At 39.2% G+C, this 14115-nt stretch overlaps 1 protein-coding gene across 2 annotated transcripts in view; it reads right to left on the reverse strand.

The window, feature by feature from the left end:
- The window catches only part of CLIP2 (CAP-Gly domain containing linker protein 2), a 117878-nt gene that overhangs the window by 37107 nt on the left and 66656 nt on the right, over positions 1–14115 (reverse strand). For both annotated transcript variants that reach the window (XM_063457415.1, XM_063457416.1), the window contains exon 4: positions 12714–12838. In XM_063457415.1, the coding sequence (XP_063313485.1) occupies positions 12714–12838 (125 nt within the window). The remainder of the gene's footprint in view (positions 1–12713; positions 12839–14115) is intronic.

Consider the following 14115-nt stretch of genomic DNA (forward strand, 5'->3'; position numbering starts at 1 on the left):
TGTTTGGGTTCGCTGGTGTATGCAGGTGGTTTCGGCCTGCTTGTGTTCTTTGTGCCATCGCATGTGGCCTCCGCCATTTTGCTTGGGTTGCGGATCTTGACGGCCCAGTTACTGCGCATCGTGTTGCTCGGGTCCTGAGGGTGAGGACCGGGATCACCCCCCCGGTCCAGGGGGGGGGGGGGTTAGGGGCCAGTTCCCCGCAGGTCCGACTCCCGGCTAAGCGCTGTTCGGCGGGCAGTGGGGCAGCGGCCGTCCACCCCTCGCACCGCCTGAGTAGGCCGTAAGGTGCCGATGAGGAACCCTCCTCCTGGGGACTGAAGCCCGTTTGGCCAGCCTCTCCCTAGATCCAGGGCTCTTAACCCGCTGAGGGCCACCAGTGCTGGACGTTGTTTTTTGCCTAAAGTTGCAGTTTTGGTGCCTTTTCGGGCCTAGTGTGCAGGAGCTGGTGTCGAGTGCGACCGTCCAGCTCGGCGGTCCGGCCCCGCCCCAGTAATTTTTTAATTACATTTATCACAAGAATACCTGGTTATATTTGCTGAATAAAATTTTAAAGCACTGACACTTATTGTTTTACTTTAGATGTAAGATAGATAGATAGATAAACAGACAGTAACAGAGATAGAGAGATATTCAACTCATGTTTTTATAGCATTATGATGGGGTTTACATGTAATGCAATCATGGAAACCAATAGAATGCCATTGTCATTAATTACTCAATAATTGCTCTTTATAAAGAACCCCTGTTCAACCAGTGGTTCAGTAATCACTACTCAACATTCATTTTACTTTATACTATATAGGTTAATGTTTGGGGTCGTACTTTATATTTTAAAACCCTCAATGTGATTTAATATAAACTATATAAACTAATAAGAGTTTCCCCTTTAAGAACATGACTGACAAGTTAGTCTTTAGTTATTAGACACTGTAATGTTACATTGTAAGTCCTCACAGGAGTATTCAACTTGTCCTGTATTTGTTTGTCAAACGGTGTATTGTCTCTTAGATGCATTATACCTTTGTCTTTTAACTTGTAACAATTGTTCCTGTGATTACTCTCCAGCGTACTCTGTTGGTGAAACCGAAAAATGCAATATAATTGCAATATGCAAATTAGGAAATTGCAAACAACTAACCAGTTACATCTGTATGCCTCTGTTTTTCCATAGGTGAGAAAGTGTGATTGTATCCTATATTTGATGCATTATTATGTTGGTTGAGCTTCAAGTTATGGATGTTTGTTTATAGTTATATAGATATCACCAGATGTTTAAGGACACCAAAAGCTAGTCCATGTCCAAAATAAACAAGTACATTAAATAAAAAGTAGTGTGTGCTAGATCCATTGGGAACTATGTCCCTTGTATGGTTTGTTTGAAGACTCCAGTAGCAGAGTATTTAGACTTTCTTGCTGCTTGCACTGGTCCAGGTGACATATTAAGAAACAGCTAGACCTGAGAGCCGCAAGTGTCTTTGTTATAGCAGTAGTTGAAAGCAGGACAGGCAGAGGGGTCAATACCTGCCTGGGTGGCAAAGTAAGGGCAGAGGGGTCAATACCTGCCTGGGAGATGCAGGAGAGGCAGACGGGTCGATACCTGCCTGGAAGGAGAGGTCCACAGAGACCCCAGTGAAGCTTCCGTGAGTTTGATATGCCCCATAGTCCCCTAGTACCATCAAGGAAGCTGACCTGGCAGAGGTACTCAATTGGATTGGAGTACTGGAGTTCAGTCACATTTAGTGGCATAAGTGGGATTGCTTCCTTGCTATTAGGAGCATCCAAACCACCATTAGGACCCACAACAGACAGTGAGGAACCAGGAGTGGATGGCCCAGCAATACACTAGTTTCAAGTGGGCTACTCTAAAAAACCTGGACAGCAGCACTAATTGGGATATTTATGGAGGGTGACCAGGCATGCAAGAATGGAGTGGTCAAACCAGAGGTTGACAAATTTGATCAACTAATGCAACAACTGCTGTGCTACTATCGTCCGAATCACTCAGATGCAACTTTTGGCAGCTGTGATGGGGACAGATGAGAGGCAAACCGCAGGGTATCTGCAGGTCCCTAGACAGACTGAACAGGAAGAGAAAAAACGAGTGCCTTATAATGCTTTACATGTCATGTGTCCTTAAGGGGTTAAAAACCTTTGAACATGTGGAGGGCGATATTGAAGGATAGCTACACGACTTTGAGAGGCAATGTGGATTGCAACAGCTGCCAAAGGATGGTGAGCAAGCTGTCGGGTTGGGTAGCCGAGGTTTAGCGTACCATGCCAGATGCCAAGACTATGACTGGGTGAAAGAAAAGCTCCTAGCCCGGTACGCTATCACCACTGAAGTGTATTGACTATGATTTCGAGACCTGATGAAGGAAGAAGGACCAACACAACAAGTTAGTCAGCCTTGGGCCAGAGTGCCAGCTGCTAAACTTAGTGGTTACATCAAGGTTGACACCAAAGGGCAATTCCTATGAACCCCAGCCAGTGAACCTTGACATCCAGTGCTACAGATATAAGGGTTTTAAGCACATGTGGTCACAGTGCACTGGGCCAGCTGTAGTGCCTCATTTAGGTAAAGAACCATTTATATTTATATATTATGACTGAATCCAAATGTTAGAATGTTTTCATAATGTATGAGAATAACAATACACAGCAGCTTTGTGTATTTTAGCCCTTTTGGTGAGGACACAAACCACACAGAGTGTCTACAAATGTTCCTACTGGGACATACTCTATAGTATAATCACTTATAGCTGATAAATAGCCCTCACTCTCCAGGTGTTAGTGTCACATGATTGTTTCTGCAGCTGCACATGCTGTCAAACACAGCCTCTATTTACACACTTTGCAGAAGGTCTTGATTAGGCCTTGGAGGGTTAAGAAATCTGCGTTATTCTAAAAATGGTCCCATTGATGAGGAACAATGTTATGGCTGATGGCTTGTTGGAAACTCCACAAATTAAGTAAATGTAACTTAATAGTATATGATATTGCTATCTTTGTACATAGTGTAAATTAAATTCAGATTGAGTTTATTCAGTAGACAGTGAATTATATTGTATTGAAGAATGAATTGAGAAACCAAGGCTGTGACTATAGCTGTGACGGATACTGTTTCCAAGTCAGCTATCATTGCATACATTTTGCAACTCTGTTTAACATTTATTGCAATTTGTTGGTCAATGATTAAACCGCTGATAAACACAACATCCCATGCAGTTTGACAGAAAACAGAGGCCATAGCCATGGATAAAGCTGGGTGTACATGTTGATCTGGTAGTTCTACATGGCTAACTTTGGCAAAGTGAGCGCTTTAGCGTATAAAATGGATACATGTACACTGATCAGCCACAACAATAAAAACCACTGACAGGGAAAGTGAATAACATTGATTATATTGTTAAAATGGTACCTGTAAAGAGTTGGGATTTATTAGGCAGCAAGTGAACAGTCAGTTCTTATGTGGCTGTTTCATGTGTTAAAACTGGAGAAATGTGCAAGCGAAAAGATGCATGTGGGGAGTGAAGGCTAGCTCGTTTGGTCAGATCACACGGTAGCTCAGCACAGGGCCGCCATCAGGGGGTGAAAACCATAACGGTTGTCACGGGCCCGGCGGCCCTGTGTGTGTGTGTATGTATGTCTGTGTGTATGTCTGTCTGTCTGCGTGTATGTCTGTCTGTGTGTATGTCTGTCTGTCTGTGTGTATGTCTGTGTGTGTTTGTCTGTATGTATGTCTGTCTGTCTATGTATGCATGTCATTATGTGTGTATGAATGTCAGTGTATGTATGTCTGCATGTCATTATGAATGTGCGTATGTCTGTCTGTCTGTATGAATGTATGTCTGTATGCATGTATGTCTATCTGTATGCATGTCATTATGTGTGTATGAATGTCAGTGTATGTATGTCTGTATGTCATTATGAATGTGTGTATGTATGAATGTCAGTGTATGTATGTCTGTATGTCATTATGAATGTGTGTATGTATGAATGTCAGTGTATGTATGTCTGCATGTCATTATGAATGTGCGTATGTCTGTCTGTCTGTATGAATGTATGTCTGTATGCATGTATGTCTATATGTATGCATGTCATTATGTGTGTAAGAATGTCAGTGTATGTATGTCTGCATGGCATTATGAATATGTGTATGTATGGATGTCAGTGTCTGTATGAATGTATGTATGCCAGTATGAATGTATGTCTGTATGTATGTCTGTATGCATGTCTGTATACATGCCTGTACGCATGTATGTCTATCTATATGCATGTCATTATGTGTGTATGAATGTCAGTGTATGTATGTCTGCATGGCATTATGAATGTGTGTATGTCAGTATGAATGTCTGTCTGTATGTCCTTATGCATTTGTGTCTGTATGTTAGTATGTGTCTGTCACTATGTACGCCTGTGTGTCTGTATATGTGTGTATGTCTCAGTATGTGTGTTAGTATGTATGCCTATATGCGTATCGGTATGTGTGTCTGTTAGTATGTATCAGTGTGTGTGTGTGTGTGTATCTGTGTCCTTTTGTATCAGTGAATGTGTTTGTGTCTGTGTGTGTATTCATGTGGGCGGGATTTGGAGGCGGTCTCTGTGGGTGGTTTTGGAGGCGGGCCCCCAGGGGCCCAGACCCTCAGCTCAGTTAGGGGCCCCAAACGTTCTGGTGGCGGCCCTGGCTCAGCATATACAGAGGTTGCTGTAAACATTGAGAGCCTCATTTGCACATAACTATCCATGTTCCCTATATGTTATGTGGCAAAAAAGAGAATCAGCAACATGTATCACTACTTAAAGGGACACTAGAGGCACCCAGACCACTTCATCTGAATAAGGTGGTCCGAAGTGCACTGCCCCTGTCTGTTCAAGCCTGGAATGACAGAATGACAATGAAAGAATGACAAAGTTTACATTGCAGGTTTAACATGCCTCTAGTGTCTGTCTTCCTAACAGCTACTAAAAGTGCTTCCTATGCTGCCTGTAACCAAGATAAACTTGGTTATATATTAAATGCTGCTCATAGTGTGGCGTATTGCCTATGGGGAGCATTGAATTGGCTGAGATCATCAACATTAATGATCGCAGCCAAAGAGGTGGAGTGTCAGCAAAGAGATCAGCATGGCGAGTGCTAAAAGTTCCCCTTCAAACCAGACAAAGTTAGCATTCAGCACCTTTCTAACCAGACAAAGTGGGGGGGGACCCCCACGAATACAGGTTTGTATTCCTAATGATATAGTATTCCTTTAAATACAGGGTAGACACAATTAAAGAGGGGGCATGTTGGAATGCTTAGCTAATGCACAGTTATTCAAGGGACCAGTACTGCACATGCATACAAGGCTGTGAACTTACTCTTATATGAGCAAAAATTATCAGCAATTGTTTCACACATTCACAAGTACATTGAATACAACACACAAAAAATGGATTACATAAATCATACTGATATTTTGAAGGTGCTAGATGCAGGATTTTAGCACAAACTTGTCCCTGCCTTCCAGGAGTTGAGAACGAGATAAGAACAAGAAGAGAAAATCCAGCTGTATTGTTCATGTAACCTCTGTCAAGGGTGCAGAGATTTTGAACCGCCTATAAGTTTTCCATTATAAATTGTGGACAGATTATAAAGCAAATTATACATAATTGTGGGAGATGTTCTCACTTCTCAGTTGAGAGTAAAAAGGAAAGAGAAGAACTTTCAACAGTGTTTTACATAACGTTTAGTTTATGAATAGGAAGCAAAGCACTTGAAACTTTTCAGGTTGCTTTCTAAGTATCCCACAGAACTGTGTCAGAATGTTGATTACCAGAGAGATCTTTGCAAATTCCTGGTCTCTGCAGAAATCACCGTACAAGCATCAGATCCTGTGAATTTGTAGTAAATAAGAAATGCTAACTAATCTCCAGCATATCTCTTTAAAAGGGCTGTGTAGTGATAGAAATACATATCTATTCCTAACGCTATAGTCTTAATGTCCATAGTTCGTTTCAGGGTGCGATGCACCTATGATTCTGCCTTGGAGAATCATTGCATGCAATTATTCTTTATGAGTGACCGTATATAACAGCAATGAATATGCATACATGATGTCATGGTACGCTATGGTATGAGAGAAGGGGAAGTAACAGTCCCAGCTCTGCTACCCAGAGGGCTTGGTGGTGTGGCTTGTATACATACTTTAAAGTCTTCTAATTATTAAAATAAAGGCATTTGGAGCCACTACAGAGCGGGGAACTACTGTAGGCACTATAACAACTTAATTTAGATAGTGAGTAAAGTGTTCTTTTAAGTCAAATGCATGTTTTGCAGCATACAGGTTACTTATCCAGGACTGCTGGCTGACTTTGTGACAAGATTATATCATGATTTCCCACACAGGAATATTTTTCATATAAACTGCACAGTGTTCATCACACAGAGTCCATCTGGGCAGGACATGTCAGGCCATTTGCTACTATAACACTGGTGTGACTTTAGTTATTCGTCAACTCTGACGTTAATTCACATATCCCCAACATTTGCTCAACAAATATTTATTTTTTAAATAAAATCCCATCTGTACTGGATGTCTCCCAAATGCAACTGAATTTCTTCTTTCTACATCTGATACAGTAATCTCATGAAATGTCCAGAAGAATCATTATCAGCCAACTGGCTCTATACAAATGCAATGTTCCTCATTTTGTTGCCAGGTCTAAAGATGTTGATTAGACAAGAGTTCTTAGTCAGGGAAGTTCTGCCACGGATTCAGTCATAGATGACAGGTGTTTGGTCACAGCGTAGTGAAGTAACGGTTAAGACATGGATTGCTAACATTTGGTCTTATGCTGTATTTTTTTGGCAATTTCAAAGGTTTTAATTAGTTCAAGCATCAACACAACTTTTGAAGTATTTTACAGATTTTAGATAAATAAGATCAGATAAATAAATAGCTGTAAAAGTAGTTGTATTTTCTACATATTCATTTTTTAACAGTTTAAAGGCACAACAAGGTTTCATAAGGAAGAAGTTTAGCTAAAGGTTTTCAAAAGTTGAAATCCATAATCTGAGTTATGAATCCAATACAGTCCTGCAATGAGAAGAATTGAGGCTGAGCACAGAAAGCTTTGGAATCTACACATTAACAGCTCTCTGCAACCCACTGTGCAGACACACATGAAGGGCAGACTTATAAGTGAAAAGTACACACTTGTAATTATCTCTTCTGTGTAGGTTAGTGATTGTAACACATCTAATACATTCAAAGAGAATTATATAGCTTTTGTTGATCTGCACTTTAATCCTTGTAGAGCTGGGTTAAACATGTATGATCCATACATCAAAACTGCTCTGTTAAGATGTTTGGTGCTGTCAACCTTCTCTACCCATTTACAGGACGATAGAGCTTAGTGAGTCCCTGACAGTAAGCTAACCCAAACTCATGCAGAAGTGTCCATACAGATCTAAACAGGGAACAGAGGGTGCACCCTGGTCCTGAATTGGGGCACACCTAGGGGCCTTCTAAGCAGTCAGGGCTGTCCAACCGGTGCCCCCACAGATGTTGCTGAACTACAACTCCCATGATTCCCTGGCTATCTGGTTTATTGAAAGAATCATGGGAGTTGTAGTTCAGCATCATCTGGGGGGCCGCAGGTTGGACAGCCGTGTAAGTGCTGCACTGATTCCCTAATTTGTCAAACAGGAAGGAACAGGTGTCTCAGTTTTGACTCCTTTGTTAGTACTCAGGTACAGATGACACAAGATTAATGGAAAATGTATCAACTACAAAATGCACATGCAATAATGCTATACGTGTAAGTTGGGAGGAGGGAAGAATAACATTTGGTTGAGGTTTAAGCGCTGAACTGCAGCCAGGAGAGCCCCATTCATCAGCCACTGATGGTGTTTACGTCACACACACTATAATCAGAACCCAGGACACCTAATAAAAGGTACAAACAATGAGTCCTAATCATCAACATGCAGCTAGTTTTATATTTCCCAATTTACTTCAATTATGTCAGTGACATGTTTTCCCCAGCCATTTGCCACAACCCCAATTCACATAGATTTTACTCCAAGCAACTCTTATACTAGAAGACGTATGCAAACTCCTGCTATCCTTTAACTTTATGATCTATCCTCTTAATTCTAAGTGAAATTTGTAAAAGGGTTATTATTAAGCTTACCTAATTTTTTTTTTTATTATTCTTATTAATATGATAACGTGATAAAAAAAAAAAATATATAATCGCTTTCTTAGAAGTTTTTCCTCTTTTTTTTTTTTTTTACAATCTTATTTACATAAAGTTTTTCAGGCATACCTAGTTTGACAGCAAAAGAAGAAAGAAAACATATTATTCATTACCACTTAAGATCAAACTTGATGTATTCCATTCCATACATGAATCAGTTGCGGTCAGCCTCATCTCCTGAGCTCTCAATAGTGTACTCATATTTTGTATATGATTTTTAAAATATCAGCGGAAGTTTGATCGTATAGAAACCCTGCCATTCCTGCTTAAACCTCAAGTCAAAAGAAGATCTCACACACAACCGTCTACACCTCCCGATTGCTGAGCATTGCATCGCTCCCTTCCTTTAACTCTGCATTTGAGAAGTCATCCCTGTTGCACCCAATCATGGCTGCCATCAGAAATGTTAGGACCCTTACACAGCTCAAGCTACATAACCCATGGCAATGCTCTGACAGCCAGGGGCTCGCAAGAGTGACAGATTAAAAGATCAGAGGGAGACTTTGTCTCCTTGAGCAGTCCGGGCCCCTGAGGACCAACCAAAGCATGGTTGTCACAACCTGATGGCAGCCATGTCCCCATGGGCCTAGATAAAATGATCTAAGAAAGTACTGAGTAAATACTAAAGGAAGGAACAGAGATCTGAGTCTAGAAATGAGAGCAGAGATAGAATACGAAAAATAATTATTCCACTGAGGGACCAGAACTCAAAGAAATTACCACTATGTGATAATAATATTCCATATTAATTAAGAATGATTGATTGATCACTATTGAGCAAATCAAACTTTTATAGAAAGTTAAGATAGCGCTGGTAAGCACATAAGCACACATAGGCAGTATCACTAGATGCAGGCCTGGATGTCACAGCTATTAATACACAGCACTACAACAGCTGGTTAAAAACGTATGCGTACCATCACAAGAATAGTACAGAGATAGCTTATAGATTATAGATAAGAGATAATTAACAGCACAGACCTGAAATGGCGTTGCTGGTGGTCCTGAACAGTCTGGCCAACTGCCAGTCCCATCCAGCTGCTTGTACAAGGTCTTTTGCTAGGCTTCACTAATAAGGAACCTTGATGGAAGTACACACTGTTCAAGAAAAAGGTAAATAAGACTAAGGGGATTTAGCACTCCCTTGGAGAACTACCCACCGGTAATACAGACGCGTGTTGCTGGTCTCTGCTGTTCCCAGAAGAGAGGATCCCTCCAAGTTTGACTGCCTGAGTTCCCCCAGTTGTGTGCAGTGAGGAGACAACCAAGCCTCTCTAATGGTGATGTATACTTAAGCTGATATATCTAGATACTAAGCTGTTTGAAGTAAATGCATGCAACAACTTAAATGAGAGTAAAACTTACTTTGCATTGGGTCCCTTTGTGAACAATAAAGTGTGGTGTGAATTCTTATATTCAAATTGGTCTCTGTATGATTTATCTTTCCTATAGTTCGATATACTCATTCCGAACTGAGTTGTGTGCCCGCCAATATTGTTTTTTGAACCTTATTAGCTATTGATTATTACTTTTTGCATATTGGCGTTCATGAATGTAATGATTAGGCACAACACACTATTTTATTATCACTTAATTTAGGTAATAGTTAGAGTTACACTATTAATTTAAATCACGAGAAGTATAACAAAACACATACAGAAGTGAAAGTGAACAAAAAAACAAGCACTAACAGGTGTTACGTGAAACGGTGCGTGCAATCATTACAAACTGATGGACAATGAGGTATATTTCATCAGATACAGTCTCCAGCACTACAGGTATATATTTGTATAGTTACAAAAGGCACACCCACTGTTTATAAATGATGTATTACATGGGATACATCAAAAAGGGATAGATACAGTCTGCCATAATTACCAGTACCATTACTGCATCTAGATAGCTATCATTATGAGATTGGTCAGGATCAGAAAAAAGATTAGATGTAAGCACAGTAAGGCAGACAACTAAGAAAAAAAGAAATTAATTAGAACAAAGTCTCAGATTTGTTAATATGGATAATTTAAAGAGGCATTTGAGGTTTATTTTAATGAAGCCTGTCATCAAAGTAAAAGATAGTAATACAGGATAGCCTTTGAACTGTGTTTTTCACTAGAAAGGTAGTAGTAATTTGAATGGGTCTGTACTCTAATAGCAATCTATACAGGAGTGAATGCCTACCCTCTCCTCTTACTGCTTAGTAGCAGTCTCCAAATAAATGGTAACCAGCTAATTATATCCTAATTCACCATGAGTAGTGCCATGACCCCCTCATACTACTACTATATAAGTAGGTCTATCCACTTGTATTATTGCACTTTACTTGATCTAATCTAGGATATTTCTAAGACTTTACCAATATTTGGAGTCTATAATACTGTTCTCTCATGTTATTAATAGATAGATCTTTTATTTTATCTTTTTATTTCTAGAGAGAACCGTACCTATTATTCAGCCTTGAAAGACTATATACTTTTAGGCATTATGATTTACACATACCTCTGATATATCGGTTCCGTGGTACTTTCTGGGTTCTTTGCTGTAAGTGAACCAGTTTAACCTATCTAACCAAGAATAGTAGCAGTTGCTTTTTTGTCATTAAGCACTTGCTGCCAGTGTTCCAATCATTGTGAACTGCAAACCTATTCATTCTATTTATTTAAAGTCTATTTTCTTTTATCTATCTTTACGAATTAGGATGAAGTTAATGAAATTCATTGAGAGTGACTTCAATTTTAAATTCTACCTTTAAAATTGACCTCTCACAAAGGTCATTCAACTATTATTAATATTTACTATTTATTATCTCTTGTTTTGAAAGGGAACCCCGTATTGCTAAGTACCTTGGCTAGGGAAAAACCCCTTTCAAGGGCTATCCTATTTTACTAACCTTTACTTTGATGACAGGTTTCATTAAAATAAACTTCAAATGCCTCTTTAAATTATCTATAGGAACAAATCTGGGACTTTGTTCTAATTAGCTTCTTATTTTCTTAGATGTCTCCTTTACTGCACTTACATCTAATCTTTTGCATATGATCCTGACCAACCTCATAATGATGGCTATCTAGATACAGATAATTACTGGTAATTATTACAGAATGTATCTATCCCTTAGAGATGTATCTCATTTACCATATAATTTATAAACAGTGGATGTGCCTTTTGTAATTATACAAATATATACGTGTAGTGCTGGAGACAATATCTGTTTATTGGGCATCAAAAACATACTTAACTCATTGTCCATCAGTTTTTAATGATTGCACACACAATTTCACGGTGTTAGTGTTTGCTTCACCTGTTAGTGTTTGTTTTTTTGTTCACATTCACTTTTGCATGTGTTTTGTTATACTCCTGTTGATTTAAATTTATAATGTGACTCTATTAAGTAAAGGCACACTCCAGGCACCCAGACCACTTCTGCCCATTGAAGTGGTCTGGGTGCCAACTCCCACCACCCTTAACCCTGCTAGTGTAATTATTGCAGTTTTTATAAAATGCAATAATTACGTTGCAGGGTTAAGTCCTCCTCTAGTGGCTGTCTATCGGACATCAACTAGGGGGACTTCTGTGTTCTTAGAACACAAAAAGTGTTCTAAACGTTGCTGGACGTCCTCACGCTATGCACGAGGACCTCCAGCGTTGCCGGAATCCCCATAGGAAAGCATTGAATAATGCTATTCTATGGGGGGGTCTAATGCGAGCGTGCGGCCATTGCCGCATATGCGCATTAGGTCTCCCCCGCTGACTGACGTCGGGAGGGGTGGAGTGTGGGCGGAGCCTGACAAAGCCCTGAGGGTCATCTGCACTGGATTCAGGTAAGTCACTGAAGGGGGTTTAACCCCTTCAGCAACATGGTATGGGGGGTGGGAGGGAGAGGGGCACAGATATATTTTCCTGGCACTGGAGGGTCCCTTTAGGTGATAAGAAAATACTGGTTATTTCTTTGAGGTCTGGTCCCCCAGTGAGACTATTCTTCATTTGTATTTATATAATATTTAAGATAGGGTTACCCCCTTAAATTACCCACACAATCCCATTGTATGTGACAGCAATTTAATTGCATCTAATGTTCTTTAAAAAATTAAAAAGATCTATAAGACATAGAACTAGAAAAAGTGAGATGAGAAAATTGAGAGCAGGCATCAGCACCCTCATGCCTCATGAGAGATTTTTAAAATTGGAGATGGACAGGAGAACATGATTAAGCAGCATAACCATCAAGGTAAACAACTAGCTCTCTCCCACTAGACGTCGCCAATATGTTATAATTTTTTTAGCAAATCCAGCATATAAAAAGAAGAGTGCCAATATTCTGACTACACCTCCAGCAGGTGTTAGAAACTCCTGGGAATATCTTGTGAAGAAGATGGGGCATGCAATATCACCTTCTCCCTTTTTTTTAATATAATTTAAATTAATATATATTATTAAAAAAAGATAGTAAATATACTGTGAGTCTGGCATACCTGGTTCCTGCCACTGCACCATCGTTCTTGCCCAAAGGCTCATCCAGCTCAACTCCACACCATTCTCCCTTTGCAAAATCTGTTTCTCCAACATAGCGAACCACTCCTGTCTTTGTGCCGCCCACCTGTAAGAAAAACAAAGTATGATCCATATCCTTACAGTGGAATCTGAACATGTACATTGTACATAAATACATAACATATTCTGGGGCTCAAAAATATAGGACCCAGATCTGCCAAAACACATAGTGAAAGAAAATTAATGCACTAACCTCAAGCAACATTGTAATATGTGAAAATAGCAATAAAATAATCAGTGAAAACTACAAATAACACAGACGAAACACCTACTGCATCAGGCCCCATCGACTTATTTGTCTTTACTTTTGAGAGTTGTAATAGAACCTCTTCCTCTTTAAACTCACATGTAACAAATGACTAATTTGTCCTTTTTCCTAACTGAGGTCACTTTCCTTCATTTTCAGCTGTAAATACTGAACAAAAATATTCATTGAGGCAGTCAGCTATTATTATTGGTATTTATATAGCTCCAACTAATTCCACAGCGGTTTTTAATATTATAAAAGTGGGGGAAATTTACAACAAAAGAGACAATTACACATTGACACAGGAACAATATGCAGATGAGGGCCATGCTCTTTATCCTCTTCAACATACCTTCCTTAATTTGTTTTTAATCTAACTAATACTTGTTTTACTTTTCTTTCCTCATTTATGTATCTAAAAAATGTTTTATCTTTTTTACTGACTGTGCTATTTTCTCTTCTGTGCTTTGGAGGCAAGTAATTAGAAATTTTGGACTTGAAATATGGTTTTTCCTTTTTCAACCAAATTATGTATGTAACTAATCCTGAATGAAATGTTAGTAGTAGAACAGATAAGAGTAAAATCACAGTGATATGATATCTCAAACAAATGTGTTTATGTAATGGTAGAAAATTGCTTGACAAATATTTGTCTTCTAGAATTCTACAGCCATTACTGCTAGTGCCTAAATGTTTGGAGTTTTTTGGTTTTTTTTGATGTTCACGAAAATACCTGGGAAAGTAACGGTAGTATCTAAATAGGCCTGTCAGGGTTAAACATATTATAAATATATGATAATGTAGAGCAATGTAAATAAAAAATGTGAAAGGATAGATATACATAAAGACATTAATGTCTTGGCTCAGGTAAGTAAAAATGCTAGCAATTGAAAATATATATTTTATCTGTATTTTTATTTTGCTATATTAACCTAATTTGATATATTATTAAATATTATCTGTTTTTAAAGGACACCTGGATCTTAGCTGATGGATAGATCAGTTCAGTACTATATTATGCACAGATCTTTGCCAGGCCTGATACTTTTAATGGTGACGACAAGACATACTTCCTT

This window comes from Pelobates fuscus, chromosome 1, assembly GCF_036172605.1.
Source record: "Pelobates fuscus isolate aPelFus1 chromosome 1, aPelFus1.pri, whole genome shotgun sequence".
NCBI classification, from domain to species: domain Eukaryota; kingdom Metazoa; phylum Chordata; class Amphibia; order Anura; family Pelobatidae; genus Pelobates; species Pelobates fuscus.